Here is a 27911-nt window from a genome sequence, read left to right as displayed (position 1 = left end):
GGCCCCGGGCAAACTCAGCTGGGCCAATCCAGAGTTCTCCAAGCCTCCAGGCTGCAGGCCTCAGAATTGATCAGCGTCCCTGAACTCGTCCATCCTCAGTCTATCCGTCTGTCTCAGCCATGGCGAAGCTGATAGGGCTCACCCTCGTGGGACTGCTCTTGGCATTTTATAAGAACCACCAGTCTTCCTATCAGTAAGTTTGTTACAGTGGATTGGGTGAGTGGGGTGAGTGAGTGGGGTGAGGGCTGCAGCGCCATGGACCTCACCTCTGCTAGCTCCAGGAGCACCTCAACACCCTAAAGTAGCTCCAGGTGCTTTAGAGGAAAATCTATAGACTTAGCAAACCTTCCTTTCTGGCTTGGAGGACTTTAGTTTGAGGCTCACTGAGGGGATGGGGGAACAGAAAGCCCTGCTTGTGCACTGAACTGCATAGAAACAACTGTTCCCTGGTGTGGGCCATATTCTCCAGTGGGTGCCGAACTGGAGAAAAGGGGGCTCATGTATGTGACTATTGGTATGGCTTCTGCTTTGAGAAAGGTATCTTGGGCAAATCATTTTGCAACTCATTGAATGTGCCAATAAACTGGACATAGTGTCATATACTTATATAGAAAACTACCAACAAGGAGTCTGGGAGTTAGCAGCTAATCAGTGGTGTTTGTCTCTGCTCTCCTTGAAAGCTTGTAATAACCCACCAGGGTGTTAATGGGCAGGAGACTGAGAATGTATACAAAGTATCAGGATAATCTTTCATAAGGGTTCAAAGTCTAGACATCATGCTACTTTAAAAGGCTTAGTCAATATTATTGTGTTATTTACTCTGAACTAAAACAATTAATCAGTGTGTACTATTTGGGATTAAACAGTTATATAATCTTATGGACTAATTGGAATCTCACCCACAGAGTTGGGTTTTGTAAATTATTATTTCCTAAATCGCAAAATATTAGAAAAGTATTTGGGTTTAAAAACCTTGCATGTGTAATATGTTAGTGTGTGTGGATGTCTGTCCCTGCCCAAGTATGCACTGGGGGAGGGGCAGAATTAGTGATAGAAATCTCCCACCACTTGCAACCTCAGTTTTTGAGGTGGGATCTCTTACAGAAACCATCGCTCCCTAGATTGGCCATCTAGGGAGCCCCAGAAATCCACCTGTCTCCACTCTGTCATGTGGAGTTCCAGGTGCACAGTGCTCTCGCCTGCTTTTTCCATGGGTGTAATGGCTGAGAACACGGGGACTCACACTTCTGTAGCACGCATTTAACCACCGAGCCCGCTCTAGCTCGCTTTGGGCCTTTCCCTCCTTTAAAACTTAGTTAAATTACAGATAGGGAAATGTGTGCAGAGTCTCCTGGAAGATCTGCGACAGGAGAAGGAAGAGAAACAACACTCACTGACCAGAACCCCCAAAGCCTAGGCACAAACAAGGATCCACAGGTCTAAGCGGTACCCAAGACCTCCCTCAATAAGCAAAGTTGTAGGTCCCCCTTTGCATGATTGAATCTGATCAGTCTTACTTAGCAAATGCCCCCATCTCAGGAGATTTGTATCCTCCATAAAGGATACTCAGACCCTGCCTGTTGGAGCCACAGCCACAGGGCCTCAGGTATGGATAATGACCTACCCCCGTTTTGGAGACAATGCACCAGGGAAGCATGAATCTGCCCAGGGAAGAGAAGGGAGAAGAAGCAACTGTGTCCTCTCAACAAATGATGGCAAGTCCTGCACCCAGAGTAGACACAGCCATCTTCATAGATGGACTGTATGCAAGCTGGAATGCGGTATACACATGAGTAGACACAGCCGTCTTCATAGATGGACTGTATGTGAGCTGGGATGTGGTATGCACATGAGGAGTTGGGAGGCCACAGGAATCTGTGCAGGACCAGAGAGTGCCTTGGAGAATTTCTTGAACATCTGATGTTGGAGGGGAAGAGAAGAACAAACCAAGGTGCTGGTTCATCCTTGTAGTTAGATCTGACTTGTGGATTTTCATGATATTTATCCTGCGAATCTAGACAATGTTCAGGACAACACAAAACATTTCTTGAGGATGTGAGGGACCAAAAAGGCTGCTTCTTAGATCTGCTGCCATGATGTGTAAGATCTCGGTGTTTCTGTCTTGGGATGGGAATGGCCCCACTAGCATTAGCTCCTCAGCATACCTCTGCTACCTTACACTCGTGCTAGGTAGTGTGTCCTAGAAGCAATGGTGGTGGCAGATTCCCAAGAGCATGGAAAAGATCTCGTGTCTGCAGCTTTCAATTTATTTTAACATGTTAATACTAAGCAAAGTTACAGCCTATTTCTCTACCTAAAATTCAAGGAAAAATAATACACACCACACTAGGATATATAAAACTGGGCACATAACAAGCTTTCTGCAATCATTTGATTTCATAATTGTCATATGACCTCAAAATCCACCCCAGGAGTCTGGTGAATGATACTTGGTGTGTTAGTCAGACCTTCCATGACTGTGCAGAAAACCTGAGACCAACAGCTTAACCAAAAATGACTTATTTTGGCTCAAGGTTTTGGAAGTTGAAGCCCATGGTGCTGATCCATTGCAGGGGGCCTGCTACAAGGACGATCAGGATGAGTGGGTGTGTCTTAGAATTTCTACCACCATGAAGAGACATCACGACCACAACAACTCTTACAAAGGAAGACATTTAATTGAGGCTGCAGCTTATAGTTCAGAGATTTAGTCCATTATCATCATGGCAGGGGGCATGTGGCATGCAGGAAGACATGGTGCTGGCTATATCTTGATCAGAAAGCAATAGGAAAGGAGACTGTGACACTATGTTGTATCTTGAGCATAGGAGACCTCAAAGCCCGTTCCCACAGAGACACACTTCCTCCAACAAGGCCAGACCCCCTCCAGCAAAGCCACACCTCCCAATAATGCCACTCCCTATGAGACAATGACAGCTAATTCCATTCAAACTACACAGGAGGTAAGAGCAGAGACAGAGAGCTGCTTATGATGTGATGGCCATAAGCAGAGAGAAGCATACAGAGTAAAAAAAAAAAAAAGCTTGAGGACCAGGTAGACTTTCAAATCCCATAGGACCAAGAGGCCTCCTTCCTCCAACTCTGCCCACCTTCCATAGTGTCCATAATCTCCAGAGAGCCCACTCAATTAGACTTTCATGAATGCACTGCTCTGTCAAATAGACCAACACTATCATGACCCAATCAAGGCCCATCTCTTAAGCATTGCACTGAGACCCCATCTCCAACAAATGAGCATTTTGGAGATAGTTTATATAATATTACCATAATTTTTTGACACTATGGCTAAGGCTAAATTGCCTTCCAGCCCTCCTGGCCCCATCAGCATTTCTATACCATCTTAGTCTGACGTAGTAGACTAATTGCCGTAGAACAACTCAGCAGACATTGGTTGAGTTCCCTCTGCTGTGAGTTCCATGTTCGCATTGGAAACCACATTGGAAGTAATGTGGTGTAGCACGACTCACTAATCTAATAATGTAGACGGAGCAACAAGACCAAACAGCAGCATGGCCAAGGGATGTGATAGACTTGTGTATCACAATCCATGAAAATGAGTGAAGGAGCTACTGGTCCCATTACAGGAGACCATAGGAGGCTACGGAAGGCAGGACACAGGCGGTAGGTGACGAGGGAAAGGACATTCGAAGTGAAGTAAAAGTGTAGGCTAATGGGAAGGGTACCAAGGAGAAGTAGGAAACAGTGCTTTGTATCTTGACTCCTGATTTCATATCTCTGTTGTCCCTTTTAAATCAAGGGATCACATCCAAATGACCTGGTGTTTGATGTTTTTACATACAGAACAAGGAAAATGTGTTTGTCTGTGTGTGAGAGAGACAGAGACATAAGAGAGGACACTGTAGAGGTTGAATCCAGGGCATTAAATACGCCAAGCAAGTGCTCTATCTCTGAGCTATAACCCTGGTTTGGAAACTTGAATCTTTATGTTAAAAATCGCTTGAAGGAATAAATGAGGAAATACGTGTAAGTTACCTTAGCATGGGATTTGGCATGCAGTAGTCTTCATAAAGAAATCCAGATGAATGAAGAATGCTTGGGAACACAAGAACATACCTGGACCCAGAGTACCAGCATAGTCTAGTGAACTTTGGCAGGGAGTCAGGGTCTATTTGTACAAAACAGTTCACAGTGAAGTTTATGTGAATTTTGGATGGACTTCAGAGGCTTTGGAATCAGGGACGTATCTCAGACATTGAACTTTACTTACAAGATCCAGAACAGCCACAAAGCTGAGAAGCCAGACACAGGCTTGTAGGTAGACGAGTATCTAAGCACATCTCTGTAATGATGCAACCTGTAAACTTCGTCCCGTCAAAGGACTGAATGCAGATCTGCCTTCATGTTTGTCTTCCAACCTTGGCTCAGTCACTTCATAACTGCTTCATCTTAGCCATCCATAACTAGGGAAGAGAGAACCAGAGAGAGGTGTTTGAGATCTCAAAGAGGAAGCACACAGGATCTGAAGTGTGGCATCGTTGACATCCTGCTGAAACCTGGTTTGGTTGGGCTACAAATTGGAACCCAGAGTAACTGGGTCAAGACCTTCTCTCTTCTTGCCTGCTCTGGGATCTGGCTCATGGTGGTTATTCTGATGAGAACAGCTGAGCCAACTGGCCTTTCTCTGGCCTGTGCAAGTCAATCATATTTAATGGACGGTGTGAGCAGGTACCACCCTTACTCTTCTTGTGTGCTTTTGAATCTCAATAAACTACTGCCTCCTTCCACAAGTTTTAACACATTCAGTGATTTCGTGTGCTTGAAATCCCTCTCAGTGATGCACTTTGCTTTGTCTTATGACCTCTGCCCTTAATATCTTGAACCCGCCCTTTAGTCCTTTATTGAGGCACTCTAAACATTCACTGTATGTTCCCTCAAAAAGTGTCTTTTCGAGTGGCACGTATCATATGAGCTTGGTAAATCATGACAAACATTTTTAAATTGAGTGGAAATGAAAAAAACAAATAAACAAAAACCTGTCCTAGGAACATAGCACATGTGGCCAGAGACACAGCTCAGAGGAAAGTGTTGTCTGTCATGTGCAAAGCCCTGATATAATACCTAGCCTATGTGAAGCCATTTTCAGGTGTGTGTGTGAGTGTGTTTATGTGTGTGTGTGTGTGAATGTGTGTTTGTGTGTGTGTGTGAATGTGTGTGTTTGCGTGTGTGAATGTGTGTTTGTGTGTTTTTGTGTGTGTGTGTGTGAGTGTGTTTATGTGTGTGTGTGAGTGTGTTTGTGTATGTGTGTGTGTGTGTGTGTGGTGAAGTTGCTTTAAGGTTTGTGCAGGAACACTGTTTACTTGCCCCATCTAAACTATTTTTTCCCAGTGTGGACCTCTGCAAAGTCTGTAAACCACCGCTGTGCCAGATTTTTTATTTCATTATCAGAAGCTCTTATGGTCTGGCATTTTTTGAATTTTTCATTCCTGAAATGCTTCTTAGTTTGCCAAGTCACAGGACTGGACCCAGCTTTTCTCTGGAGTCTGCTTCTTGAGTTAATTCCTGTCACTGAGGGAGCACAATTTTCTAGCATGCCCTGCATTTCCTATCTGTTTGGTTGTGTCTGCTTCTCTCTCATCCATCCCAGTGGGTTTCCATCTGGTCGTGCACTGGGACAAACTCACTCGGGTGTCCTCACAAAGGAGAATAGTTGGTTGCCTTGCACCCCATTTGTCCAGACTGTACTAGACTCTGGAACTGAAAGTCACTAACATTAGGGTAGCGATACTCAATTCTCCCTTCTGAAGAAATGCCCCAGGCTCTGTTCTTACTCCCCTTTGCCCTTGTAGTCACTGCGAGGAAGTTTTACACAGTGTGTGCTCACTCCTGGCTCATCTTCTCCGAGATAAAGGGCCAGAAAGGTATGAAGCGGAGTTCTCAGCTCATCACCAGCCAACTAAAATTCCTAGGAACTCTTGAATGATTGTCACTACTTATCAAGGCTATGCGAGGTCATTTGTTGTAGAAGCTGCATAACTTTCTGTCTGGCTCTCTTGGCGCTGCCAACATTGTGGTCTGCTTCTTGCAAATGCCCCATCAATGGCTTTGCTCTGGTTCAGGAACTTGCTGGCATTTCCTCCTCACAACTGTTTGTTTTCCTTTTGTTCTTCACTTAAACACCCCTCCCCCCGCCCCCGCCATGATGCTTATGTCCTCAAATTCAACAGATTGCTTTTTTGCCTGGTTTCACAGTATGTGTGTAGGTTCTTGCCCACATTAGCTATTACCCACATGCGCTATGCCTTTTTGTGTGCTGTCCTTGGATATAACTTTCTGAATATCTGAATACGAACTTTGTAAATACTTTGAAAGCACACCTGCAGATCTTCATATCTGAAAAGCAAATACCCCATCTGGGCCATATAGCTGGCAGAATAGAAAGTACATACTTTCTTTTTGAAACTGTTTGTTTTTCTAGTATGGCTTTTAAATGTTTAACTGATCTGGAACTATAAAGTAGCATATGTATTTGGAGTTTACGTGTTTGAGAAATAGCAAGCTCTTCCCGTGAGAAGCTCTCAGACATCAGGGGCATTAACTGGAGTTTTGCTGCCGTTCAACCGAACTTTCCACATTGGAATCCAAGTACAACTGATGAAGTAGTCATGGGATTGCCTAGAGGACACCACATGCCTCCTTGTGTATCCGTCCTCCTCTATACACAGCAGCCCCCACTCAACCGTATGTCATACCCCAGGGTCCCCACTGGTCATGAAGAATCCTGGCTGCCCAGGAACACTAAGTCAGGGAGTATATCCAAAGCAAAAGACAATTAAAGATTACTTTGTGGGCTTACTTTTGTACCTCAACTCTACCTTCTGAAATATATTATTCTTTTCTCTTTTCCAGAACAAGATTAGCTGCTTTCCGTGAAGTAACTCCTGTAGAACTTCCTAACTGTAATTTAATTAAAGGAATCGGTATGTATACGGATGAAGAAGTGTCAAATTTTAAATGCAAGGACATTATCTCACTATATGTTTTGCTAATGCTCCAGCTCAATTTTGTCAAAAATTACAGCATTGACTCAGGAGTGTAATATAGAGTAAGGAGTTGCTTACAAATGCCACATGCTTTGACTTTTGACCTCACAGACGTATTACCAAGATGCTTCAGATTGGATTGGGCTTTGTTTGGTCAACAGAACAAAAACCGTAAACATAACAGTGGTTTGACGGTAACAAAACCCAAGGAGCTGGCGAAAGGGAGAAGGAGGAAGAAGATTAAAGCCTAAAATAAAAAAATAATTTTTCAATGAATGCTCTCACAGGCAGTTACCTCAAGGCTTTTTTCACGTGCCCCCTTTGTGAGTGTTGGCTGGGAGATGCTTTTCCAGAAGTTCTCAGCAGATCTCCCTTTAGATCTCATTAGGCAGAGCTGGGGGACGGGCTGAAGTCTAGTTACAAAGGAAGCTGGGAAGATAATTACTGCTGTCCATCCTGGGAGGCAAGACCTGTCAGCAAAGATTAAAAAGGTGGAAAAAGAGTAACCCCTGGTAACCAACTGAGAGCATCCCAGAGCTCAAGTGTGCATCTTGTTCAGCCAACCAGCTAACTTCGTTAGTGGAGGCCAACTCATTTGAGACCCATGCTTTTGCTATATTTGGGTAGGGGTTGCTGGCTTTTGCTCTTAGAGCTATTTGTCTGAGATGGCTACAGTCCAGAAGGCAAGTCAAGAAGACTCATTTCAGTAGGATTCTTAAACATGTTGTCTTACAGCACAACACTTTTTCTAGGAAATTGTAACATTACTGTCAAATATCCCTGGGTTTCTGAAAAACATACATACCCATGAAGAGTATGACTGCAAAAACAAATACTTCATTTGTTTCTGTACTAATTAAAAATTTTAAAAATTAAATGTATTTAATTGAGATATTTTATTGGTATTTACACTTAGCAAGTACATGCTACCAACTATCAGTAAAATATCCCCACTTCTAAAAATCAAACGTTTGGGACTTGCCTGTAATTCTAACATGGTTTTCAGAAATGGAATTGATTTGGAACTGTGATGCAGTGTATGTACTTGGTATGAGTTTAGGGGTTCAGGAGTTCACACTGATACCAGCTCTTTCCAAATAATCACACCTTTGATACTTTGTGAAAGTCCAAGGATTATACATGAGAGATCTTGATTCTGAGGTAGAGAGCCATCAATCTGAAACAAGTAAATGAAATGCAAATTGTCATTGTGCTTGTTGATGATATTAATTTTTTTTAATCAGATCTCATTCTGTGTAGTCAAACTAGGCATGGTGGCACATGTCTGTCTTTCTATCACCTTTCAGGGTTATCCTCAATTTACAAAGTGAGTTCAAGGCTAGCCTGGGTTATGCAAAACTCTGCCAAATAAATAAATACAAAATTCATTCTGTTTGTTTTGGTTTTAATTTTTCAAGACAGAGTTTCTCTGTGTAACAGCCCTGCTGTTCTAGATCTTGCTTTATGGACCAGGTTGGCCTCTTGCAGAGATTCAGCTGCATCTGTCATTCAAGTGCTGGGATTAAAGGCACATGCCACCACTGCCCGGCTAAAACTTATTCCTTAATGTTCTTATGATCACAATCAACAATATGAGTGAAAGGGAGAATTTTTTTCTGAACCTCGCAAATATGAGCTCCAACAGAGATTCATTTTCAAGAGGGAGGAGAAAAACGAGAGGATTGCCAGTGTCCTTCAGTACTTTGAAACACTTTCTCTTTTTGCTTTCCTTCCTGCAGAAACAGGTGCTGAAGACTTAGAGATCCTGCCTAACGGACTGGCTTTCTTCAGCACTGTGAGTGTTTGCCGTCACTGACTGTGTCCACTTTCAAATGAGATGGGCTCTACTCTCTCATGGGGCTGGGAGCTGTTCTGTGCCTAAATATGACTTGATGAAGGTGTTGTGACCTGTGTATGGGGATAACCACAGAGGAGCCCATGGCTTCCAGAGTGTCCCGTGGGCCTGTCACACAAGTCAGTCAGTTAAGAGATGGCCCTGCGGTCACCTGTGGTCCAGAGCAGTTATTGTAGACACACACGACAATCAGAGCCTCTCAACTCTTGATGCACTGTGATATGCCTGCTTTTTCTCCACTATTCTTTTAAGGGACTAAAATATCCTGGAATAAAAAGTTTTGATCCCAATGCACCTGGAAAAATACTTCTGATGGACTTAAACGAGAAGAACCCAGCGGTGTTGGAATTAGAAATGACAGGAAATAAATTCGATAAATCATCATTTAATCCTCATGGAGTAAGCACATTCACAGATGAAGGTAACAGTTTATATTGAGGAAGAAAAGTTTCAAAGGGTAAAGTATATCCAACAATGAACATTTCTTCTCAATCTATAAAAGACTAGTCATGAGTAATTTTTATGGATTTTGACCCTACCTTTTGTTTTTAAGTAAGCAATTCTAAAATCATTTCAATGCCTGAAAATGCTACACTTGACAGATTTGTAAAGCCACTGATTTCATAAACTAGTAGTATTCACATTATGCCTATATTATAATTATATATTCAGCTTTCACTGCAAAAGGTTTTCTCTGTTAAACAATTGAAAGATCCGAGCATCTGCAGCCCTAGTGTTTCCAGCCCTCAATCACATGAATCAAAGCTACCGCAGACACGGTGACACTACCTTCCTGCACAGCTTTCTCGGACCATCCCTGGTGCTCTGCGCTCTGTTCAGAAGCTCATTTTCATTTGGATGCTTTCAGCTGCACTTCTTTTCCCCCACCCAGGATGCCTTGATCCCTCATCTTTCCCCATGTGTTTGGTCCCGTTTCCTTTGCAGTGTAGTAATTGTTAAATTCAGTTGCACACAGAAACACCTGGAAATGTAAAAATCCCAGTGTACAAGTTTCAGCCCAGGAAACTGAATTCTGCTATTTTGACGGTGCCTGGGGCAATGGTTAAGAATTGTCCAGGTGACAAAAATGTTCATTTATGTTCTTTGTCTCCATTTCCTCTTCCCTTCTCTGCTTTTCCCCCTCTCTCTCCCTTCCTTTCTCCCATCCTTCCCTCTCCCACCTCACTTTCTTCTTTAAGAGTGTCGCCCCTACCGGATGACCCAGCTTCTGCTTTCCCTGCCTGGGTCCCCCTCGTCAGCCACTGCAACATTTTGCTGCCTGTTTATTTCCCGCCTCCAGACATTTCACACTAATGTCGCTGTCTGTGCCTATATTCTAGGAGAATATCCCCTAATAAGGGTTATTAATATTATTTTCCCTTTAGATATTCAGTCCCATATCGAAGAATCTTCCTAGATACTTCCTTTTGTGTTCCTCTTCTATGACCACTTTAAAATGTCAAAAAATGATTACATATGTGTGCATATGTATATATATATATATACTCGTTAATGATCTTTCTATACACTCACCCCTACCTTTGTCATTTGATTTCCCTTTCAAATCATTTCGAAATGGACCAATGAATGAATTTATGCCCTGGCAGTGCTGAAGCATGCATGGGCAGCCCATATATGGCGGTTCTTTTGAACTTGTCCATATTGTGTTTCGTGGTCTAAGTTGATGAGGACGACTGACCAGGTTTCTTCCTCAAGAGGGCGCCAGACCCCATTACTGATGGTTGTGAGCCACCATGTGGTTGCTGGGATTTGAGCTCAGGACCTTTGGAAGAGCAGTCAGTGCTCTTAACCACTGAGCCATCTCTCCAGCTCCTTGGAAACATTTTAGATGCAATGAAATACGGTGGTTGGCATGTGTATACTTTTTAAAAATAAAAACTGTGTAGTACTGGCAAGCCCTCTTGGAGGTAACTGCTGTTTTCTGCACTGCATCCCAGGCTTCTTTTCGTGCCTGTGCTTTTAGACCCACTCTTGGGGCTCCCAGGTTCAGTTGTGTGGGGGCCCCCCGAACACTGCCCATTTGCTTGTATATAAGGAGGTTCTTTTCACTTTTTTACCTCTTCACAAGCAGTTCCAGGGTGACATTCTTGCACATGGACCATCTATAAACATTTTTGAGAATAACAACTCAAACTTCTACTAAAGTCTTCAGTATACAATATGAATTCTTGTTCTAATCCCCACTTGGAACATTGTCTTCCTTGATCTTCAGTTGTTACCAGGGACTTTTAATATGCCAAATGGCTCTAGTGTACTTTCCTGTCATTTTTGGGGGGGCAGTGTTATACTGTTAACATGGACTCCTCTTTCTAAGTGGAGATCCTACTGCAGTCTCAACTCATGTTATTCCTTGTTCATGGTCCTAACTGGTTAAACCTAGATCCTGCCCTAATGCCCTGCAAGGCTGTTCCTGCCCCTCCCTCCTTGGCCTCAGCTTCTTCACTTTCTCTGGGCTCCAATAATAACTTCACTATTACGTGCATGTATCAAGGAACTCTGGCCTCAGGGCGTTTGCAGATTTTCTTCCCTCGACTTGGAACATTGTTTCTCCAGATAGACCCACAGTTTACTCTCGCTTCAGTTAGGTCTCAGTTCTGGGACCCATCTTGCTGGAAAGAAGTTACCCAGCGGCTAAGAGGACATTACCCTCGAGCTCTTTAGTATATTACACTATTCCTTTGCAGTATCTAAACCTAACACCAATTAAAAATACATGCTTGTTGGAAGGGCCAATCAAAAATATCTGAGTTTCTGTTACTAAACATCTACTAAACAGAGTCTCATTTTCCTTTAAATACCAATTTGATAATGTTACAGATTTCCAGAGACACCTAACTACTCCCTTTTCTTGTTTTCTTCTTCCTTTTCCTCTACTTGAGACAATTTCTTACTCTGTAGGCCTAAAGCAACCCTCCTGCCTCCACCCCCCAAATACTAGAATTAGAGAGTGAACCACCACTGCCTTCTCACCTCTTCTTCAGGCAAGTAGCATCTTGTCTCATTTTCTATGATCACAGCTTCTTTACCACTTAGAGTGCTTTCTTCATGCCCGAAGTCCTTCTCTCTCTCAGACATTCTTCAGGAGGCATTTTTTCATCTTCCACTGTGTAAATTACATGCAAGGCCACCATCCACTGTGGAAATTACACACAAGCTCACTGTCCACTGTGGAAATTACTCTCAAGCATCCTGTCTAGTCCAATTCCCACACCCTGGATCCTTTCCCCTCAACTTAGTGACCCACAAAGATCACTCGAGCTATCAAAGCTTCATAAGCTGTCTGAAGTTTGGGGCTGGTGCTGTTCATTCTGAAGTTCGGAGCTTTTTTTTATTTTCTCCTGTGAAGTTGTGAGTTTTTAGAGGTTGTCACTACTTTTTTCCTTTAGCCACTTTTCTTAGGAGCAATCACAAACGCTTTTCTCTACAAAGATGAAAATATTCCGTCTGCCTGGCAGCCTAAGTACTGGTTGGAGGCGGGTTGAAATTGCTTTGGGGAGACAGAACTGACAGGTGAGCGCTTCGCTAATGCTTCAATTTTTTGTTTTTCATCTCCTCAGACAATGCTGTCTACCTACTAGTGGTAAACCACCCAGACTTCAAGTCCACTGTGGAGGTGTTTAAATTTCAAGAAGAGGAAAGATCCCTTTTGCATCTGAGAACCATCACACATGAGCTTTTGCCTAGGTAATTAGGAGCCTTACGCACACAGCTGCCTGGACTAAGGAAGATGGCTCATTCACATTTAGCGTTTCTCCTGGGTCAGGGCAGAGTCAACTCTTCTGAATGTTCTTCAGAACTTATTGAGACCCCGCAACCCCAAGAGTTGGCTCATTCCCTTCTCCCCTCATCTACCCCATTCTGGGTAGACACTATAGTCAGTTTCGATCCTCGGGATCTCTATCAAAGCATTCTGAGACATTAAAAAGCAAAACAGCACGAAACTGCTTCTTTACAAGACCAATCTCAGATGGTGCTATGAGCTCCAGAGATATGTAGGAGAAGATCCCAAACTCGGTGCATCTTAGACATCTTTCTACTGAATGTACTAGTGCTGTGTTGTACACGATTGATACGAATATTGGGTTCCCAGTTAGATTCCTGGACAATATAATTCATGGGACAAGTAGACGCCTGAGGATATCAATTCTTGTCCACCCATCAAAAGTCCTTAGTCTATGAAGAACTGGTCTGTGGGCCCAATGATTGCTTTCTCCCCAAATAACTTTGACTGTAGTGTCCTAGACTTGGTTCCCCTCCTTGTATAATTTAGGAGCACCACTCATCCACCTCGCTCTTGGTGCACCAGGTCTGTACTCATTGCAGCCCCTTGCAGAGTCTTGGCATTGGTGTACACCGCTTCACCTGTGTGTCCAGGCTCCAGCCTCGTGTGAGGTGTGGAGATGAGGCCACTGAGAGGGGAAACAATTAAATTACTAGATAAATCTCGACTGGCTAGTTATTGTAACCAAGTAAGTGGGGAACCAAGGCCCAGGCTTTCTGCATTCCTAGGATGAGAGCAAATGGACAGACTAGTTTAGAGCTAGAAGTTTGTTTATACAATGAGGGTATTTTAGGAGCTGGGGTGTAGCCCAGCTGAAAGAGTGCTTGCCGAACGTGCACAAAACCCTGGGTTCAATCCCCAGCAAGCATGGTGCATATCTGTGGTCCCAGCCATTGGGAGCTCAAGGGCATCCTCAGCACATAAGGATTTTGAGGTCAGGCTGAGATACAGCGCACACACACACACACACACACAAACACACACACACACGTATATGTGTGTTCTCTCTTTAAATATATGTATAAAGTTTACATTATTATATGTGTGATTTATATGGCAAATATAAGTAATTTATGTGCTAAATATATATAAAATGCATATATAATTATACATGTAATTTTAAAGAGAGAATGAGGCCTTCAAACATCCAAAGAACCAGAGACTATTTAAGGGAAAGACAGGTAAAATGGAGAGGCTGGTGGAATGCTGGTGACAGTAACAATGGAAGGAGTCTCAGCTAGAAGCCAAGTGCATATGCATACTGCCTTAAACGCAAGGTTCATTGACTGCTTGGAAACAGCTTCTTAATTTGGCATTATACCATATGTGGATTTAATTGTTTCTGAGACCTGGCCTATCTGTGCAGTTGCCTCAGATGACAACCTCAGCCATTAATATAGTTGGGATAAGCTTGAAGCCAGAGCCGGCACTGAGTCCACAAAATCATGAAAATAATTATTATTTTGTTTTTTAGCCACCAGTGTTTCCGATTTTGCAGAACAGGGATTTTTTTTTTTCTCAGTCAGATGTGAAAATATTGTGAATTGGCAGGATAGAACCGGACCACAAATAATCAGAGCGCCACAATGAACTAGAATTTGGCTCTCTCTACCTGAGGATTAGTCGCACACAGTTGTGGCTTTGTATTTGAGGGTGTTTATAGTATTAATATTTGAATTACTAAGTCTGTCATAAGCTAATCATGCTAATAGCGACAGCGTGGCTGTTATTATTGGTCCTTTATGCATGCCAGGCATGATGGCAAGGCCTTTATAGTCACTGTTCCTTTCCGTTTCTACCCAGCATGCCAAGCTACAGAAAGAATACTGAGTTTCAGAAAGCCGCTCAAAGTTGGGAGACGTGCTGTGGTCCCACGCCGTGACCATAGCAGGCAGGCTCAGATTCAAACAGTAAATCAAATTTCAAAGCTATTGCTCCAAACTGCTCCCATCTGCTCCTTTGTCGCAGAGAGCCGCACACCAACTTCTAAAATCTGCTTTAAAAAGGAGAAGTAAAAACAGCTTGATAGTTTTTTGCCCCAAACCTGCGCAGCCCCATCCTGACTGCACGGACATTTTCCACTGTGGTAGCAGTGGCTGCTGTTGGTGGAGGAATCAGTGAGTCGGCCAATACTGTCTCCTTGTGATTCCCACTGTGATTCCACAGTGGCAATCCCAACCATAAGCATAGACTTTTCTAATAAGCCATGAGACATTGAGGGGAAAACGGTTTAAGCTTTTTTTTTTTGCAGATGAGAAACTGAGGCTCAGTGTACATTGCACTCACCCCGGAGCCCTGGCTGCGTCAGAGCTGACGCATTTGCCGTTATCCTTTCTAAAGTAGAGCAAAGATAATTTTCTTTAGATCATGGCCCCAGGGAACTTCCGTTACCTCAGTCAGCAAGAAATGACTCACTTACGTGTTTGCTAAGTAACAGACTCATGCATCTGACATTTGCAGCACCACAGAGAGAGTCTTAATCAGCAAGCAAAGAGCCAAACATCCTGTTTCGAACATTTTTGCGCATGAACTTGTTCAGTTAAGAGACAAGAAACTTCATGGCACATGACAGAAGAGACCATCACCCTTTCTTTCCTGAAAGGCTCGAGTCTCACTTGGGTCACACAGCTAATAAGGCTGGAACCACAGTGCTACCTGATCAATGTTTTTACTCCCTGTTACAATGGGCTTGACTTAATGGGACTCTGTGTCCTTTGTGCAAATTCATCTTGCCCTGATTATGATCTTTGACTTCATTCAGTGTTTACTGTCTGCACAGACACACAGACACACATGTGCATGTGTGAGCGCGCGCACACACACACATATGCACGCCAGTACATTTACGCTACATATAATATGATTTTCATGTCCTTAGTACTAATAGCCAGATCTTATTACCCTTGGGGATTGGCTAGGACTGATGCCATGGTGATTCTGGACTATCCCTGCTGGTGTGAGGACTCCATCCCATTTTTTGACTTTAAGGCTAGACTTTAATAAATACCAAATATGTAATCCTATAGTGTGTGTTATCTCTCTGTATATAATCATGTGTGTTTTTAATTGCAGCATCAACGATATTGCCGCTGTTGGACCTGACAGCTTTTATGCCACAAATGATCACTATTTTGCTGACCCATACTTAAAGTCCTGGGAAATGTACTTGGGTCTCTCGTGGTCCAATGTTGTTTACTACAGTCCTGATAAAGTCCAAGTGCTAGCAGAAGGATTTGATTTCGCTAACGGCATTGGCATTTCCCCCGATGGCAAGTATGTGTGCCTTCTATACCACACAATACATTTATTTGGATTCTCCTTATGTAGCTTTAGAATATAGTATTTTCCAATGTAATATATTTATCTGTAGTGTTAGTAAGGTGAGAGTGGAATAGTGATTTAGGGGAGTCTCTGATGAGTGAACATAGTAAGTAGTGTGGTCTAGATTATGAAATGGCCTTGTGCTAGAATGTGTAGCAAGACACAGGTTCTCTTATCAGGAACTCTCACTCTCTTAGCTATGCTTTTATTGCTGTACAAAAGACATGCCAACCAAGGAAATTTATAAAAGAAAGCGTTTAATTGTGGCCTGGCAGTTCAGGATGAGTCTGTGACCAGCCTTGCAACAGGCAGGCAGGTATGATGCTGGAAAAGTAGCTGAGAGTTCTCTTGTTGAGACAAAACCACAAGCTGTGTGTGTGTGTTTGTGTGTGTGTGTGTCAGGGGCAGGGGGGGTGGGTGCTAACTGGGAACGCCACAGGCCTTTGGAACCTCAAAGCCCAACACCAGGGACACACCTCCTCCAACACATCTCCTAATCTTTCCCAAGCAGTTCAACCAACTCTCAAATAACTATTCAAATAAATGAACCCGTGGGGACCGTTCTCATTCAAGCCGCCACACCTACTGTATGAAAGAGTCAATGCAGCTATTAGCGGCATAGACTACTACATTGATTTGGCAACAAACAGCTCCACAGATCACTATTGGTCTCGGCACCACACTCTGGGTACCACCGATGAACGTATAAAATTTGTCCATCGTCCATCTATACCCTCCCTCATCTCATATTATCAAAAATTTTAGAGCATCAGTAACACAGAAAAAGTAACACGGGCAGTTTTCTGTTGTCCATGTTGTCTCTGATTCTCACAGAATCAGCACACCACTGCTGTCATTGTTCTAGAATATACTATGCTTAGTCTCATCAAGAATATTTATGGTGTATGGTGTTACACCTTGTGTGATTTACTAAACTCGTGTGTAGTGACTCCGGTTACAGAACAGGAAGAGAGGAAGACTTCTGTGCATCGAGGCCAAACCTTTGTCTTCTCTCATACTTTCTCTGGTCTGAAACGGAAGACTATCATCAAGAGGGCTTCCTGATGCCCCCCAAAGCCTAAGCCCAAACTTACTACCCTCTGACAAGTAGAACCTTGGGTTTGCCACTGGGTTTTGACAAATCAAAGGCATCAACGCACAAAGCAAATATTAAGAGCAGTTGTTAGCATTAAGTTCCTTCCCTTCTGATCAAGGACGAGTACCTTGCCACCTCAGGTAATGACTTCCCAGTGATTAAATGTTTCATATCCTATAGAATCACTGAGTTCTTTGCAGCTGAGTTTTCTTTGAGACAGATTCTACTTTCTAGTGTCTAAGCAAAGCTCCGCCCCAACACGAGTTATCACAACTTACCTTTTGGCATCACTTCAAGCACTTTGACGGGGCTCTTTGTTCTTTGAAGGCATGTCTACATAAGCGAATTGTTGGCTCACAAGATTCACGTGTATGAAAAGCATGCTAATTGGACTTTAACTCCGTTGAAGGTAAGATGTATTAACACTATACGTTTGCAGAGTGATAATTAGATGCTAATTGATTTGTGAAATTAAAAGTGAGGAGAAAGGGATTTTCTAATTAGAGTGAGTGAGAAGCAATTCTTCACTTATTTATTAAGTGCCATCAGTATCATCATGCGTTTGTTGTTCACTTTTGCTCCTTGCAGAGTGGACATCAGCAACCCAGGCATCTCACTCAGGAAACCTGGAGACGTTCTTTTCCCTTCTTTTCCAGTCCCTTTTAAGAGGGGCTGTTTCTCAGTTCCCTTCTACTTCTTTTCTCATTCTTCTCTCTCTCCTCTCTCTCTCTCTCTCTCTCTCTCTCTCTCTCTCTCTCTGTCTCTCTCTCTCTGTCTCTCTCTGTCTCTCTCTCTGTCTCTCTCTGTCTCTCTCTCTGTCTCTCTCTCTGTCTCTCTCTCTCTGTCTCTCTGTCTCTCTCTCTGTCTCTCTCTCTGTCTCTCTCTCTCTGTCTCTCCTCTCTCTCCTCTCTTCTCTCTCTCTCCTCTCCTCTCCTCTCCTCTCCTCTCCTCTCCTCTCCTCTCCTCTCCTCTCCTCTCCTCTCCTCTCCTCTCCTCTCTTCCCTCCCTCCCTCCCTCCCTCTCTCTCTCTCTCTCTCTCTCTCTCCTTCCTACTCCCCTCTGTAACAGCCACATACTCACGATGGCTGCCTGTGACCTGGCTACTTCCAGATCTGATCTGCCCTATTGCCACCTCTCCTTTCTCCAGCTGTTATGAGGAATTCAGCAGCAGACTCTGAGCCCTTGTATTCCTGGTCTCTGTGGCTCTCTCCTGTCTTTCATTACTGACTGATGTGGCACTCCAGTGAGACCTTCCCTAACAACCCCAACTCCTAACAGCGTCCTGCTCCACACTGTAGGTCCTGACTTCTCCGTGGCTTTATTCTTGCTTTCGGGTTTCGTTCACGCACACTGCACACCTGACTAGTCTCCTTTACTGTCTATAGGATTCACCAGGACTCATTCGGTTTTCTGTTTTTCACTGGAAGAGTTTCTAACTCTTCCTACTGAGCCCTCAGCAAACATTTGTTTAATGACTATGGTGGGGCTGACTGCGTATCAGGGCTTCTTCACCTTCTGCCCCTACTAATTCTGGTCTTGGCTAAAAGTTTTGGTCAGAAAGTGTAATTGCTCAAAGGGGAAGAAGAAAGGCTTGTGCAAATAGAACAGTATGAGGTGGCCCCTGTCCCTGCAAAGCCACAAGGCACCATGCTGCCCACACCCGTGCCCAGAGCATGAAGCATCGTCACTGCCAATTCCACGACTGTCCCTGTCACCATGTCCCAGGGACTGTCAAACGAGGCCTCACTCAGAGAAGGCGGCCTCAAAGCAGCATCAAATCTAACATCCCCTTTGACATTAAAAATGATTGGCAGAGCTAGGTGAATATTAGCTGCAGAGAAATGAAATTTCACACACTCCAACTGGTTTGGGGAATAAAAACAAACTGTGCTTATAACAGCAGATACTTCCGCAAGGTGAAAGTTAGGGGATTTTGTAATAAATCCCAATTCAATAGACACACAGCATGGACTATGAGGGCTAGGGGCAGAGGTCAGGTCTGGCTTCTGCATTTGGTACCAGAACAGGCCATCTCTCATCATTATAACCAACCTAGCAGAAATATAGTGATACTCATTCTTTAGAGGGATTATGTGAGTTAACATTAGCTCAGTAATGGTTCAGGATGCTAAAAGATTTGAGTAACTTCTTGAGGCTAGTTGTCAAATCTGGGATGAAGATTGTGCATGGCCTGCCCCAAACATGGTGTCGTCATGCACTGGAACCGTATTCAGTTTTACAAATGGGTGAAACTTATGCTAAGCAAAAGAAGCCAGCCACAAAAGCACAAACATCATGATTTTACTTATTTGAAGTACCTAGAGCCAGGCATGGCGGCTCATACCTGTAATCCCAGTATTCAGGAGGCTATGATGGGGGGATTCTGAGTCAGGGGTCACTTTGAATTATATAGCAAGACTCTACTCCCAAAACAAAATAATTAACATAAGTTTAATATTTTAAACTCGTTGGAACAACAGAATGGTGGTTACCAAAAGCTGAGAAACGAGGAATGATCATGTAATGGTTGCAGAGTTCTTAGCGGTGGCTGACAGTGACAGTTATGGACATGAGCCTGTGCCTGCTGCTACTGAGTTGTCCTTGTAGAAACGGTTATGATGGTAGGTGACATCTTACCAGCATTTTACCATAGCAAAAAAACATTCGCCTGTTCCCCACAACTCTAAGACTAAAAATTTGGCACACTTCAGTCAGCTGAAATTCTCAAAATTTTGCAGTGTTAAGATAAAAAACAGCTCCTTTTTTAGGGCATTTCTTTTAGGTAATCCTAAGGACTGCTGAACCCCAGGCCCTGTTAGGGAAAGGGACAAGCACTTTGCTCCTGAACTACCTAACCAGCATTCCAGTTTCTTGTTTAGACTTGAATATCTTACGCATGTCTTTGTGGGAACATGAGGTGGGATCCAGATATCCCCTGCGATTGTTATTATTATTAGCGTGGCTAGGTATTGGATATTGCCAAGGCGTGAGTTTGTTTCTGGACCCAGAGCAGGCTGCCTGACAGATGGTGGCTGGGATCTGCAGGAGCTCTGTCTAGTCCTCCCTCTCACTGCAGGTGATGAGCTGAGTGCCTTGCAGAGTGTGTGGTAATTGCGTGCAGAGTGGATGGGCTCCAAGGCCTCCCTGTCTCACTCCTACCTCTCCGGGAGTTCTCAGCAGGCTTCCATCCACCATGGAATTTGCCGATGACAAATTCCCTGCTCTATGCTAACAGAAGAACACTAGATAACACATTTCCTCACTTAAAGAAGCTAATGTCAGCCTGTAAGTAGAGAGCTGATACTGGGTGGATGGCTCCTGGGGGCTGGAGAAAGCCATGAGTAGGTTTGGGCCTGGGACTGCTTGCTCAGCCACCTCCTGTAGGATAAGGCTGCCAGTTTCTAGGCTGAAGGGTGACGGCTCTCCAGGGAGGCTCTGCCACATTGCCCGAGCCCTCAAATCCCTTCGGGGACATGTGGGGACAGTTCTCATTTTGAGCAGGAAGCAAAGGGCAGTGGCAGCACATTGCAGTTGCCTTTTCGGGGAGTCCCGACCCGTTATTTCCAGGGTCCCTGGGAACTTGAAACCGCTGGACTCAAGTACACAATAAATATTGTTTCTTCAGTGAGAGTTCGAGATAAACAAAAAGATGGGATTTCTTCCCAGGAGAAGGCAGCCAGGATGACGAATGGTGGAATTAGGAATCGTTGCTATTATTTACGACGTCAGTACAAAGGCACGGCAGCAGTCTGCAGCAATCATGGGTTTGCAGCTCATATTTAGAGAAGAAACAGCAAAAAGAGGAGGGAGCTGAATAACTAGGAAATGAAAGGACAAACTTTCCCTCAACTTCAAGGCAAGGATTAGATCCTGGCGATCGTTTCTTTCCTCGTTCCACAGTCTATGATTAACTATGAAGGAACTTACATTTCCTCAACATTCCTCCCCAGAAATGAATCTACATTTCTCATTTGTTTGGGGGATGTTTGTAAATATATCACATGCACATGCCTCTTTAGGAAGAATGGATGTATCCTGCACTTTTTTTTTTTAAAGTCTTAGGTTCATGTACAAATGATTTCATTTAACTCCCAAGAGTCAGGCTTTGTTTTGTAAATCATGCCCTGCACCCAGCTGGTCTTTGAGCCCAGTGAAATGCTAGCATAGACAGACAGAAGGCCAGAAGCATCCCTGCAGTGAAGTGGAAGTGGGAGGAATTGTGCCCCGGAGCAGCTTGTGCTGACCTACGGCAGGAGGACAGCGCCTCTGATGAATCTCTGGCCAGCTCAACATAGGCTCACTTTCCTTTCTTACTTCGGCAGACCCTCAACTTTGACACCCTTGTGGATAACATCTCCGTGGATCCGGTGACAGGGGACCTCTGGGTTGGTTGTCATCCCAATGGAATGAGGATCTTCTTCTACGACGCAGAGAATCCTCCTGGCTCAGAGGTTAGTTGCATGATGAAGTGGATGCAGAGCTTGTTCTCACTACTGGTTTTCAATTGAAAACAAAATTCTCCTTCTATGTGCAAACGACAGAGGGCACAGGAACACATGATCGAGGGTCTCAGTCAGGTCTGAAGGTGAGAGCCCAGGAAGAGTACAGGTAGTTTCTTTATTACTTGGTAATTTTATTTTAAACAAAGGGATGAGGCTACTATAGGGACACCAACAGGTGCTGACACAATAACACACGGCTGGCTCTCTCTCTCTCTCTCTCTCTCTCTCTCTCTCTCTCTCTCTCTCTCTCTCTCTCTGTGTGTGTGTGTGTGTGTGTGTTTGCAGGAAATGGCTACCAAAGCCAGCAGTGAATGGATATTGTTGGGAGGATAGGTCAGTGGCAAACACTTATCTAACATGTGGGAAGCACTGGGATTGACCGCAAGCACTGGAAAAAAATTAAAACAAAATAAAATGAACACACATACATAAACAGAGTGCTGTTTGGAGGAAGGTGGACACCTTGCTGACGATTTAGCCAGCCAGAAATCATTCAGGGGAAAAGATCTTCCAAGCATGCAAGAAGTCAAGCTGGAGAGGCCCCTGCACACAGGCCTTGGTGCAGGCCCAGGGAATGTGGGCCTGAAGAGCTGTGTTGAGGACACCCAGCACGGGGGGGTGCTTGTGGTGATATTTTGTTTGTGCTCTACCAAAGAATGCCTGTGTGGAGGTCAGAGTGTGGAACTAGGCACTAGTTAACCACAAAGGCCACGCAGTGGTGGCACACACCTTTAATTCCAGCATCTGGGAGGAGGAAACAGGAAATGATGTGTCTGGGCAGAGAGAGGAAGCAACTGAGGCAGGGTGGAGACAGGAGTTTGACCCTATTTTGATGGAGAGGTTGGTGAAGTAAGAAGAGGCTGTGGCTTTACCCTGATATCTGACTCTGGGATTTTTTTTTTTTTGTTTGTTTGTTTGTTTTGGTTTTGTTTTTGTTTTTTCGAGACAGGGTTTCTCTGTAGCTTTGGTGCCTGTCCCGGAACTAGCTCTTGTAGACCAGGCTGGCCTCAAACTCCCAGAGATCCTCCTGCCTCTGCATCCCTGGTGCTGGGATTAAAGACGTACACCACCACCACCCGGCCTGACTCTGAGTTTTATTGTTAAGAGCAGTTAGAATTTCTGCTACAGGGGCCTACATCCTTATCTCAGTAGTGAGTTCCTTCAACTTGGGAATTCATACTAGCTTAAAAACTACAGTGGTGCCTCACTGCTGGGCCGTATCCGTTTGTCATCCACTTTACCGTAGGACTTCCCCTTACCTGGCTCAGTAACCTATGCAGGGGATCACTACAGCCTGTCTCCACGTCTGTGATGGCCTCCTTCTGTGACGCCTGTGCACACAAAACCCACAGATGCTCAAGCTCCTTGCATATCCCATCCTCCTGTATATGTTACTTTCGTGTATTTGTGTGAGGTTGTGTACCTGTATATATGTGTACATATCTGAGGAAGCCAGAAGAGAGTGTTGGCTATCTTCTTAACTACTTCCTCACCTTACTTTTTGAGAAAGGGTTTCTCACTGAACCTGGAAGCCGGGGATCCTCCTGTCTCCACCTCTCCAACACTGGGATTCCCAGCTCTTTCTGTGGTCCGAGGGATCTGAACCCAAGCAGTCACGCTTGCATGGCACGTACTCTTACCGCAGACACCTCATTGTCCCCTCTTACTTTTTTCTTTTCTATTTTTGGTTTTTCAAACAGGGTTTCTCTGTGTAGCTCTGGCTGTTCTGTAACTCACTCTATAGACCAGGCTGGCCTCAAACTGACAGAGATCCACCTGCCTCTGCCTCCCTGAGTGCTGAGATTAAAGGTGTGCGCTACCACTGCCCAGTTTGTCATATTTAAACATATTTAAACCTCTCCATATCACCTAAAATACCTAACACACAGCAAATGCTATATAATTAGCTATACTGACTTGTTTATGGGATAGTGAATGTTTACACTTGACACACGTGTGTAACACACACACACATACACACACACACACACACTAAATAACCTCTCCCTATGTATTTGTATTGAAAGAAGTCTAATATGAATGGTTCCTGACCTCTTATGATTGCGCTTGTTGCCAATCTTTCGTTAGTCTTTTGCTTTCAGGCTTGATCAACTGCATTTTAATAGACTGAAGAATTGTAAGCTGCAGGGTGTTCAGTATATAAGCTGAGTAGAATGCTCAGTTTTAGTTGTTCTTGCTTGTTAGCTCATTTGGTGAATTTGGGTCTTTGCCCTACCAATGATTTGATTTGTTTTTCTGAAAAAAAAAAAACTGCTTCCTTTCTGATGATGGATTTGGTCAGGGAACCAGAATGCAGGACTTGGAACGCACTAATTAATGCATTGCTCCCATAGACGGAGTTCTTGGGAATGAGAGGCTTAGCAAACTGAGGTGCACCCTTAACTATTTTTTAAAGTAATGTGTTAATAATTCAGCAATTCCGTAAGATTTTATTTGTTAGCTGTAGAAGTCATTTGGAGTTTTCCATTGATCATTTCATGCCCAGGCGTTGGCTTCCCTGACCTGCCACAGTGGATGTTCTGTGATATACGTTTCTTTACTTCAAGTCACAATATTTTATCATTGTCAAAAGAGAATTTAGGAGTAATTCGGTCTCACCCATCCAATTCTGCAGTGAAGGGCACAAGTGGGAAATAAAAGATTCGAGACTTGACTTATGTCCACTGCCTCAATAAGATGATACCCTTCATATTAGGTTTTGCTATATAAAGTTATTTTATTACCCCAAAGAACCAAACACTAGCTTCGCCACATGGTGAATTTAACATGGATTGAAATACACGGTCAATAATGATGTAGTTAAATTTCTCAGTTAAGTCAAGGAAATTAAACTTAAAAATCCTTTCTACTTCTGCTCAAGTGGATAAATATGCTACAGAGAGGTGGCTTCTTGTGTCATGCTTTCGATTTTTTTGTTTGCATTGTAAACCTGGATATTTGAAGGCATGATGCTTATGCGCCTGTAACTCTAGCTTGAGACGAGACAGGAGGGTGCACGTACAAAAACCATCTCACAGGCAGTCAGCCAACAGACCAATCAAATCGTGACTCCCTACTCCCCCTCCCCCTCCTGCACCCATTTCATTGTAAGCATCCATGCTTCTAATTAATTGAAAATACATAGAACAGACCTAAATGCCAGTCAGGCAACTATATAACTACTGCTCACCCCTCCCCCATATTTACTGTGTTCCCTACTATGCTTTAATGTCTACTTTCAGGCTACATTGTTCATTTATATGCCCGACCTTACCCATGTGTGTTCATATGCTCATTAATGCTGGTAAAGATCATGTGACCAAAACCTAACCATCACATATGAGGATACAGTTGCCTTCAAATAATTTTAGAAGAGAGCACAGTCGATGTAATCATGTGAGATAACGTGGCTAAGGAAGAACGAACTTCAAGTTTAAAGTTGATTTAAATGACAACAAAAATATTAACCTCATGTTATTTATTTGATAGGTGCTTCGGATTCAGAACATTTTATCCGAAGAGCCCAAAGTAACTGTGGTTTATGCAGAAAACGGCACAGTGTTGCAAGGTACTACGGTTGCCTCTGTGTACAAAGGAAAACTGCTGGTTGGCACCGTGTACCACAGAGCTCTTTACTGTGACCTGTGACAAGCTGGCGGCATCCATGCCATGGAAAATAAGCCCACCATCTCCATCCTTTCCCATGTCAAAGGTGCCTATCACAGTGCTCTCTGCTGCCTACTGGATGTTGACATTAAACTTAGAGATAAGAAGGTGTGAGAGTGTTTACTGGCGACAGATGTGAAAAGCAAGGATTTCTTTAGTTTGTCTTGGACTACTTGGAAGATCTCAGTTACTAATAGAAACTCTTCCACCAAAATGACTAAATTTGTCAAGTCTACGTAATTTGTGCTATGTTTGAAATGTTCCGACAGGTTTGTATGCTGTATCTTTGGTCCTTAGCTGGGGGGTGGTATTTGGGGGGGGGTTGGGAACTTTAGGAGGTGGAATTCCACTGACGGAAATATGTATCAGGGAGGAATGTGCTCACAGATTATGTCTGGCTGACTCTGCTCCTCTCGGCTTCCTGTCGGCTTGGAGGTGGGCTCTCACCAGGTTCCTGGTCTGAGCTGCCGTCTTATTGTAGGCCAAGAAAGAGTGGAGTCAGATGTGGACTGGGCCCTCCAAAATGAGCCAAAATAAGTTTTATCTCCTCTTAGTTATACCAGGCTATCTGTCAAGGCATCGGGAAAATCAGCAACACCTTGGATGTAACTCAAAACACATTTTTTCAGGTAATATTCAAGATCCCTTAAAGCAGATGAGTGGACTTCTGCCTCACTGTTGTTGAGAAAACAAGAGAGTACGGCCAACTCTGGGCACTCTTAGGTCACTTAGGGACTCTAGGGTCACCAAAGTGTCACCATGAAGACAACTCTCAACGCCTCATGAAGCCAATGTCGCCAGACTGCTGGTTTCTCCTTTTCTCTGACTTCCTCCAGAAATAGAAACTGCAGTTAGCTCCTCTGCCTTTTCATTGGGCTTCTCAATTTTCCCATAGTTATGTCATATAGGACACTCCTAAGATCTTTGGAAAGGTTCTCACACTCAAACATGATTTCTGCTCTCTGGACACCCTATACATTCTGCTTAGAAAGTCCCAGAGAATGGAGGGATTTGCTTCTTTTGTCATGACTAGATTCAGTAGTCTATAACCCATTCCACGTGGTGCTGAGTGCCCTCAGGTCCATGTTGTTCAAATGGTGCCAGGGATGGGTTTTGTTTTCTTGTTTTGTTTGGCTTTACCTACGCTAACTTGCTGTGGAGCCTGGAAAAAGAAAACAAAAGGATGACAAACATTTAAAAACAGAACGATCAACAACCTTTGGCGATTTTCTGAGAGGAAAATTTCACTTTTCTTATCTTGGCTGTGAAACAAGAGATAGTGACATATCATTATTTGCCTGTTTTAAAGACAGACCCTCCAGGTTGAATGACTTCTCTGGGACATTAAAGCAGCCATGCTTTATAGACAACAGCCATGGCGTTTATCTGTTTTTTTTTTTTTTTTGGAGGGAGGTGTTTGTTTGTGGGGGGTTGATGAGAAACTGAAAGATTGTCATTTATGACAACACATTGGAAGTATAAAACACAAACAGTTTATGCATCATGATGTAGCTATAATTTTGGACTTAGGATACTGTGGCAGAGGGATCATGAAGTAAAATCTCATCTCACGAAAACCAAAATAAAAACATATAAAACTTATTTTCATAAAAGAACCACTTTATCACAATGGGATTTAAGTGATTTTAGTCAGTTTAGTACAGAGCACCAGGTACCCTAGTGTTCAGTGAGTCAGTGACGGCAGTTTCACAGCCCAGGAGGTCTGACTCTCTGGAACACTGGTTATGACCATCCACGCACGTGGTGCTTAAGAAAGCAAACCTCACGTGATTTTTTTTTTTAATGTCTTGACTAGCTAGCCATCACCATACCATCAGTGAAATGACCACACCCTCTTTCTGTTTATTGGTGACTCAAGCTGATTCTTCAGAAAAAGAGAAGGCAAACAAAATGAACTGGCATGCATCTAAGGCTTTCCAGAGAGGGCAGACTCTGGTGACGGGTGGGTGCATCCAAGGCTGTCCAGTGAGGGCAGACTCTGGTGAGGGGTGGGTGCATCTAAGGTTGTCTGGAGAGGGCAGACTCTGGTGAGAGGTGGGTGCATCCAAGGCTGTCCAGCGAGGGCAGACTCTGGTGAGGGATCGTTAGCACACATTCCATAAAGGGGAAAACAGGTTCACTTCACTTATTCTGTGAGGTCAAGACAGAACGCAACAAATAGCCTTCATTTGTTTTATGCAAGCTTCCTTGGACTTGGAGAGCTTAGAATGAAATGGCTAAAATAACCTGGTGCACGGGGCTGGACTTGCCTGCCCCCTGTTATGTGAGACTGACTGCTCAATGGATGTGCCATCCGCCTTTCTCTGGCCGAGGAGCACTGGAAACTTGACGGCGAAGCAGTGACAGAGGACAGGAGAGGTGGACAAGGCGCTCCAGCTGGAGGCCCTGCTCTTTAACTTTATGCCCAGCTCCATAATTGTGCTTTCAAGTGTAATTCTAGCTGCCAATTTACACTTTGCCAGAGTTAAAACTTATTTTTAGATTCATTTCCATGAAAAATGTGCACTTTGCTCTTGATGGATAGATATGTTTTGATGGTTGATGCAGGATTGCCCAGTCAGGGCTTGTTTCAGTTGAAGGTGAAAATGGAAGAGGAAAAAAAAAAAGAAATATATACTCTGGCAGA

The 27911-nt window shown here is 43.7% G+C and overlaps 1 protein-coding gene across 2 annotated transcripts; it reads left to right on the top strand.

Annotated features, from left to right (window-relative positions):
• The first annotated feature begins 38 nt into the window (after window positions 1-38).
• On the top strand, window positions 39-25499 carry Pon1 (paraoxonase 1). Of its 2 annotated transcripts, XM_075953428.1 has the most exons (9): window positions 39-193; window positions 6889-6959; window positions 8762-8817; window positions 9130-9298; window positions 12456-12582; window positions 15752-15952; window positions 17424-17505; window positions 21419-21547; window positions 25088-25499. In XM_075953428.1, the coding sequence occupies exons 1-9, from the start codon at window positions 120-122 to the stop codon at window positions 25244-25246; spliced, it is 1068 nt and encodes a 355-aa protein (XP_075809543.1). In that variant the 5' UTR covers window positions 39-119; the 3' UTR covers window positions 25247-25499. The 2 variants fall into 2 exon arrangements, with proteins under 2 accessions (XP_075809543.1, XP_075809544.1); XM_075953429.1 differs by lacking the exon at window positions 15752-15952.
• The last annotated feature ends 2412 nt before the right edge of the window (window positions 25500-27911 follow it).

The sequence above is a fragment of the Microtus pennsylvanicus genome, chromosome 19 (assembly GCF_037038515.1).
Source record: "Microtus pennsylvanicus isolate mMicPen1 chromosome 19, mMicPen1.hap1, whole genome shotgun sequence".
Classification (NCBI taxonomy): domain Eukaryota; kingdom Metazoa; phylum Chordata; class Mammalia; order Rodentia; family Cricetidae; genus Microtus; species Microtus pennsylvanicus.
Note: the sequence above shows the minus strand (reverse complement) of the source record. Positions and strands in the feature narration are given on the sequence as shown.